General features: G+C 39.0%; 1 protein-coding gene across 2 annotated transcripts in view; it reads left to right on the plus strand.

The window, feature by feature from the left end:
- The window catches only part of ngly1 (N-glycanase 1), a 38,413-nt gene extending 33,230 nt beyond the window's left edge, over nt 1–5,183 (plus strand). Inside the window, exons 10-12 of one of the 2 annotated variants that reach the window (XM_072575234.1) lie at nt 2,876–3,061; nt 4,523–4,700; nt 4,797–5,183. In XM_072575234.1, the coding sequence (XP_072431335.1) occupies nt 2,876–3,061; nt 4,523–4,700; nt 4,797–4,981 (549 nt within the window). In that variant the 3' untranslated portion in view covers nt 4,982–5,183. The remainder of the gene's footprint in view (nt 1–2,875; nt 3,062–4,522; nt 4,701–4,796) is intronic. The other variant, XM_072575236.1, reaches the window with a different exon arrangement.
- The last annotated feature ends 3,004 nt before the right edge of the window (nt 5,184–8,187 follow it).

Here is an 8,187-nt window from a genome sequence, read left to right on the forward strand (position 1 = left end):
TGGAAGGTTCAGTTACAGACCTTTTTGTCACCATACCAGGTAACATCAGTGAGCCTCTGGATGAAGCACTGGTGGTATGGCCCGCTTATTATTGTTTTGATTTCCTGAGGTTAGTCATTGCATTTCCTTTGGTGATGTCATTTCCTGTGGTGACATCATTTCCTGTTCTTTTTCTTAGTGGGTGGTAAATGGAATCCAAGTCAATGTGTTTGTTGAGAGACATCTGGTTGGAATGCAATGCTTCTAGGAATTCTTGTGTGTGTCTCTGTTTGTCTTGTCCTAGGATGGATGTGTTGTCCCAATCAAAGTGGTGTCCTTCCTCATCTGTATGCAAAGATACTAGTGAGAATGGGTCATGTCTTTTTGTGGTTAGTTGATGTTCATGTATCCTGGTGGCTAGTTTTCTGCCTGTTTGTCCAGTGTAGTGTTTGTTACAGTTCTTGCATGGTATTTTGTAAATGACATTGGGTTTGCTTGTTGTCTGTATAGGGTCCTTCAAGTTCATTAGCTGCTGTTTTAGTGTGTTGGTGGGTTTGTGGGCTACCATGATGCCAAGAGATCTGAGTAGTCTGGCAGTCATTTCTGAGGTGTCTTTGACATCAAGGTGGGTGGCTAGAGTTTCTGGACATGTCTTGTCTGCTTGTTTGGGTTTGTTGCTGAGAATTCGGCGGACTGTGTTCGTTGGGTACCCGTTCTTTTTGAATACATTGGAATAATTTATAGGTGAGTTTCCTCAGCTCTTCATAATTCCTCTGTGCTGCAGAGTGTGGTGACTCATTGAAATAATGTTCTAATGGAGCTTTGTTTGTGGATGTTGGGATGATAGCTTCTGTCGTTCAGTATTTGGTCCATATGTGTTGTTTTCCTGTAGATGCTGGTTTGAAGTTCCCTATCGGCTGTTCGCTCTACTGTGACATCTGAGAATGGCAGTTTGTTGTTGTTTTCCTCCTCTTTAGTGAATTTTATGCCAGTAAGGGTATTATTAATGGTCTTGAAGGTTTCTTTTAATTTGTTTCATTTAGTGATGACAAAGGTGATGTCCACATGACCCAAAGTTTGGGTTGGATGGTTGGCAGAGCTGTTTGTTCAGGTTTCTGCATTACTGCCTGTGCTAAGAACCCTGATATTGGAGATCCCATGGGTGTTCTGTTGGTTTGTTTGTAGGTTTTGTTGAAGGTGAAGTGGGTGGAAAGGCATAGGTCCACTAGCTTGCCAATTGTCCTTGCCAATGAAGTTGGTGGTGTTTGGTGTATGTGTCTTTGCTTCTTCTAATAACGTAGTCAGTGTTTCCTTGGCTAGGTTGATGTGAATGGATGTGAATAAGGCTGTTGTGTTAAAGGAGACCATTATTTCAACCTCTTCTATTTTGGTGTCTTTGGTCTTCAGGAATTCTTGGGTGGAGTGGATGGAGTTGCATGAGTCTTCTAAGTGTTTGTCTTTGGTGTGTAGCTCCTTGGCTAATCAGTAAATTGGTGTTCCAGGTAGCGAGACTATGGGTCTGAGGGGGGGGGGGGGCTCCTGGTTTGTGAATTTTGGGTAATCCATAGAAGAAATAATGTCCTATTTATCTTGATCACTTTTATCTACCTGTCCTGAAATCCTATGGGATCCGTGGACATTAACTCTGAAATCTCTGTCTTTGTACCTTTCTCAATATCCTATTTTTTTGTGTATTTCCTTCTCTTAATTAACCTGTTCAAATGTATCCCCACACATCTCTCTGGATTGAATGTCATTTTTGGCCACATGAATAGGCTGTCTATTGATATTTTCTTGCATTCTACAATTTTTTTCTTCAGTATCAATGACACGAATCATTTTCATACATGTTATAAATTTTTAAAAGATGCTGCCTCTGTTTAAAATAAATGACATGACACAAACCGATAGGGATCCAATACCATGGAACTCCACTGAAAATGGCCTTCCAGCCACACAAACCTCTTTTGCCCATTACACTTGCTGCCGCTGAACCAATTTTTGATCTTGCTTTCACATTGCCTTGGATTCCTGTAGCTTTTAGTCTACCATGTTACGCATTTTTAAAAGTCTTGCTAATTTCATGTGGACTACAACAAATATGTTTTGTGCAAATCTTAGCAGGACTTAATGGTAAGGTCCTAGGGAGTGTTGCTGAACAAAGAGACCTTGGACTGCAGGTTCATAGCTCCTTGAAAGTGGAGTTGCAGGTAGATAGGATAGTGAAGAAGGCGTTTGGTATGCTTTCCTTTATTGGTCAGAGTATTGAGTACAGGAGTTGCGGTTGTATAGGACATTGGTTAGGCCACTGTTGGAATATTGTGTGCAGTTCTGGTCTCCTTCCTATCGGAAAGATGTTGTGAAACTTGAAAGGGTTCAGAAAAGATTTACAAGGATGTTGCCATGATTGGAGGATTTGAGCTATAGAGAGAGGTTGAACAGGCTGGGGCTGTTTTCCCTGGAGCGTTGGAGGGTGAGGGGTAACCTTATAGAGGTTTACAAAATTATGAAGGGCATGGATAGGGTAAATAGGCAAAGTGTCTTCCCTGGGGTGGGGGAGTCCAGAACTAGAGGGCATAGGTTTAGCGTGAGAGGGGAAAGCTATAAAAGAGACCTAAGGGGCAACTTTTTCATGCAGAGGGTTGTACGTGTATGGAATGAGCTGCCAGAGGATGTGGTGGAGGCTGGTACAGTTGCAACATTGAAGAGGCAATTGGATGGGTATATGAATAGGAAGGATTTGGAGGGATATAGGCAGGGTGCTGGTAGGTGGCACTGGATTGGGTTGGGATATCTGGTTGGCGTGGACAGGTTGGACCAAAGGGTCTGTTTCCATGCTGTACATCTCTGACTCTGTATCAGGCATGATTTTTCACCACTTTTTTTTTCTGAACAGAATACTGGATTCACTTTCATTGCTACTGAGAAAGAAAAATCAGCAAAGTCTTTTCATCTTAAGTACAATGTAGTAGAAAATTATTATATTCGAATTTCCAACAATAATGAAATCATTAATGACTGGGAAAAAGGTGTATGGAAAATGGATTCTGTGATTCGGAAAGTGGAACAAGACTGGAAAATGGTATGGGCTTGCAACAGTGTTTTTTTTTCATTTGAGCATATCTTTGTAGATTCAGTGCAAATTCTGATAAATTTTGAATTCTATTCAAAGGTCACGCTCAGTGGATGAAGCAGATTAGAGTCTCTGATGATAAACTTTATTCTGAGCATTTTTGCATCAGGATGTCTGAAAGGATATTTGTGTTTTCTGATTAATTCCCTTTGAAGCAAATCGATTTGTCTGATTGGAATAGTGTTGTGGAGGGCATATGAACAAAACAAAAGTTCCTCATATGAGTCTGGCTGCAACTCATTATTGTAAGGATTCATTGGCTCAGATCTTCTAATGAAAAGATAGTTGCAGCAAAGTAGATGGGTCCCATGTCGCATGTCCTGACACCGCTGACTCTTTGGGAAACCTCTGGGCAATTCCTAGCATCTGTTACACTTCCAAAAAATCCCAAATGCTTGAGTTAGCAGTACAGACTTTGGAGAGTCCTGACTATTATTAGCTAACCAGGAAAGGTTGTAGGGATTAAAGCCTGCTTTGGATCCTGGCCAACTATAAGATTGACTCTTCTGCCATCACCAGTCTAACTCCCATCCCCCACCTCTTCCTCAAAATCTTCCGACTTACTTAATTGGCAACTGTACCCTATCACCCACCTGGTTGGAAATTGAATAAAGATTTGTGCACTGTGTGTCTTTCACTGTGTCTCACATCTACACACACACACACACCATGGGTGCTGGGGAAAAAATAAGCACTACCGCACTTAGGCGGTAGTGTGGGGGTTAAAAAAGAAAAAGAAAAAAAGAAAAAAGAAAAAAAAATAACCAGGAGATTTGATTGCCCTTTGATAAGAAGGGCCACTGCTTGTCACTGGCCACTCAGGTGTTAACAAAAAAGAGGAAAAAAAAAATCACCCATCTGGTACCTCTATCCCCTTACATACTTACCTAGGTGATGCTGTTTTAAGAATATTAAGTCTCCTTTTTAAGATGGAAATAATTTTTCTCCTTTCCAAGCATTGTTATTCTGTGAAATTTTCTTCCTCAGAAAGGAATGGAGGGTGTGTTTAAATTAGATGGACTGTTGATAGACAAAGGTCATGGGTGGAGGTGCAGGCACAAAGTTGAATTTGAGACCACTACCAGATCAGTTAATGGCTACCATTCACTAGGTTTTGAATGGTGGAGCCAAGTAGCCACCACCTACTCTTAAATAATTAATTACTAAATAATTCAGCTTTACCAAAGTAGTATCAAAGTTTAAATGGCAGTTAATGGAAATTGACCTCTTTATTTACAGACACAGGTCAATGGTATAGATTGGTGAAAAGATTTTTGAATTATTTGGTCATTCAGTTGATGCTTATCACTGCTATAGCTGAACATGACTCCTTCTGTAATATTAGCATAATCTGATTTGTTATAAAAGCTGTGTACTACTTGATGCAGTATATTTCTTTGTCTTGCCCAGGTGTACTTAGCTCGCACAGAAGGGTCATCATGTGCCAAAGTGAGTTGGAAGATTGAATGTGGTTCAGTGGGTCTAAGGATTGACAATGTCTCAATTCGATCCAGAAGCCAGACATTTCAAACTGGAAATGTTCAATGGCATTTAAGTTCAAATTTGGTCAGCGTAGACCTAAATGGAGGTCTGTATTGCACTATTATTGAGTTTGACAATTTATTTTTTTTAAATGCAGTACAGTAACAAGTTCTTAATTTTTACATGTCTTTCTTGAAATTAGATGAAAATACATATTCATTTCCTGATTTTGATGGATCGACTGAATTAATTTTGGAGGCAGAGTTAAGTGGTGGAGAAGGCGATATTGCATGGCAGCACACCCAACTCTTCAGGCAAAGTTTGACTGATCGTCAGGAATATCCCATGGAAATCATTATAACTTTTAAGGATATTTCGACTGTGTGAATTATCATTAGCATAGTTTTCAAATTACTCAAACCATGTATTTTTTATATTATTCAATAGAAGCATTTGCACTAAAACAATATTTTTATGACCGTACTCTTGGATGTTGTTGAGACTTTCTGATTCTTTATTAGAACTTGTGATGGGATCACCTGTAGAAAAATACTTGTACTATGTGGTGAATAAAAATTGATAACTTGTATTTTGTACCATTCTAAGTGTTGATGAAGTATCTAATGGCCTCTCAAATTAAAAATGTTGCAGCACAGATTAACTTCTCCATATATTTGTGTGACCACACCTTAAAAGAAAGTAATTAGATATTGACTTTGGTTAGCTATCTTCAGAATATGATGAGGCAATATAGAAATACAGGGTTTTATTTTCATATTACATTTTTAAATTACTATTACACCATAATATTAACCTATGTTAGTCAAATATATATATTATATATATATTAATAATGAGTATTTTGGGATCTCTCCTGGATTTCTTTTCATAAAGATTCAACAACTCCTATTCGTTCTTAGTGGAGAAAAAAATAATCATATGGCCTTGACTGTATCTTTAACCAACTGTTAACGTAGGTAATTTGAATTGATACATAGAAGCGTACAGAAATTCTCTATTATTATTGCATTCCATTATTATGGCATATTGATAATATTATACAGCTTTCCTTGACTTTGAATTCTGCAAGTGCTGCTTCCCCCATTCACAGTTGACATTCTTTTGAGCTGCATTCATTCCTGAAATATTAAATCAATATCCTTCCTGTTTAGCTAACCACTGACAAGATCACTAAATTTGTTATGATTTGTTTAGGGCTGATTATTTAAAGTGGATAAAGTTTGAAACCTCGGGTACTGTGTAAGAGAATAAAACTGCAATTCTAGGGTTTTGCACAAACAAAATAAACATCATCACATAAGATTAGAAAAGTAAAAAAAAATTAACATAAACTAAATATGAGCTATTAAATATACTGTGAACAAACGCTGCTATTTAAGATGTTGTGGACAGATGCAGAGAAAGGTGGGTTGCAAAAAGCTTCCTGTTCATTAGTCATATTTGGCCCATAACAAGACAGTTGTGGTTGGAGAAAGTTAGTCACCTCAGCTCCTGGACGTCTTTGCAGGAGTTCTCCATGATCGGTAGTTTCCAATCAACATGTTCAGGGATGTTATGATCTACCTTAGGAGCAGGTTATGATTTGATATACCTATTGAGTCCTGGTCCAGATGCAGGGACACTACAACTGCACTACAGGAGCCTTTTTTGTTCTTTAGGACAGTGTCTTTGACCCAACCATCTGCAGCTGATACATCAATTATCTCTTCTCAATTATAAGATCAGAGGTAGGGGGGTTTGCTAACGTACAAAGTTCACTATAATATCCATGTTTGGACTGACAAGTGGTAAGTAACGCCAGCAGCACGCAAGTGTCAGAAAATTACGATTGTACCTTAACATTCAATCACGTAACTATTACTGAATACCCCACTATCAGCGTCCTGAGGGCTACCATTGAACAGTGTTGAGATTATCTCCGTTTTTGTTTCTCAGTTTTGGTTTGGAACTGTGAGCTGAAGTTGAGAATCTAACTTAAACAGCATGTTGATTTTAAGAAGGAGAACAAACAAACGTTTATATTTGGGAACTGGCTTGGAAAGATAATTGCAGGTTAGTTATTGTTTTGACAATGCTGCAGATGTTTCAGCATCAAAAGGTGTTATGCTTAAGACTGGCAGCTGATTGGATGTTGCACTGGGGAGGCTCATGTTAGCCAGCCAATCACTGAGACAATGTTAGAAATAAAAAGGCTGGATGGATTGTTCCCTAGGTTGTTGATAGAGGTCGGAGAAAATAGCAGATGCTCTAAGGATTATTTTTCAATCTTTACTAGACACAGGTGAGGTGCTGGAGAAGTGAGGTTTACAAGTGTTCTGTTGTTTTAAAAGGGTGCAAAGGAAATGCCAAACAATTTTAGGCCATCAAGTCTGTGTTCAGTAGTGGGCAAACTTAGAATCAACACTGAGATTAGATAAACTTGTCACTTACGAAGGTATGGATTTGTCGGGGATAGTATGGCTTTGTTAAGGAAAGGTCATGTCTTACAAATTTGATTGAATTTTTTTGTCGCCTGCATGGACTTTATAAGGCATTTTAAAAGGTTCCACTGGTAGACTGGTCCAAAAAATACGAGCCCATGTCGAATGGATCCAAGGTTGGTCGAATAGCTGGAAACAAAGGGTAATGGTCAGTGGGTGTCCTTGAGTGGAAAGCTGTTTCAAGTGGTGTTCTGCTGGACTCTGTGTTGAGACCTTTGCTGTTTGTTTTCTACATTAACAGTTTGGACTTGAACTTGGAAGGCACAATTGGAAAACCTGCAGCTGACAAATATGGCCAGGCAGTTGATATTATAGAGGATAGCTGGAAACTCACAACTGGAGTGTTGTGTGCAGTTCTGGTCATCATTTGAGGCAGGACATAATTGCTTTGCAGAGTGGAGAGAAGATTTATTGGAATGTTGCCAGAACTAAGAATTGTAGCTATAAGGAGAGATTGGAGAGGTGGGGGTTATTTTCATTTGAACAGAGAAGGCTGAGGAATAATATGATTGAGGGGTAGAGATATTTACAACTCTATGACTCTGTTTCCCTTGACAGAATTCAGAAACCAGGGTCGTAGATTCAAGCTAATTAACATAACGATTAGAGGGGTTGTAAGAAAAAACTTCCTTATGCAGAAGGTGGTAGGTGTCTCAAATTCACTGCCTGAGCTGGTGCTGATGGAAAATATCTTAAACTTTTTTTAAAAAAGTATCTGGATCTTCAATGTAAGTGCTGTAAGCTGCAGTGCAATGGGCTGTGTGTAGGAAGATGGGATTAGAAAGGGCATCTAGTGTGTTTGAGGTGGCATGGACAGGATGGGCCAAATGGCCGTCTTCTATGCTGTATCATTTCTATGGTTCTTTGGTCCTAAAGAGAAGCAGTCATTGAACTTAGATTGTGCCTGGACTTTTAGGCAAAAAAAGTGTTGCTTTGAGAATCTTCCAGAACCTGGCTGTTGAATTTTCTTCTCTCGCATATACTGTTAAAGAATTGTTGAATGTTTTGAGAACAATTAAGTGCACCTTCCTTTGAGCCAACTTGGAAGCCTTATGCATTGATTAGTGACTTCAGAATTGAAGCAAAATACAG

The sequence above is a fragment of the Chiloscyllium punctatum genome, chromosome 8, assembly GCF_047496795.1.
Source record: "Chiloscyllium punctatum isolate Juve2018m chromosome 8, sChiPun1.3, whole genome shotgun sequence".
Taxonomy (NCBI): domain Eukaryota; kingdom Metazoa; phylum Chordata; class Chondrichthyes; order Orectolobiformes; family Hemiscylliidae; genus Chiloscyllium; species Chiloscyllium punctatum.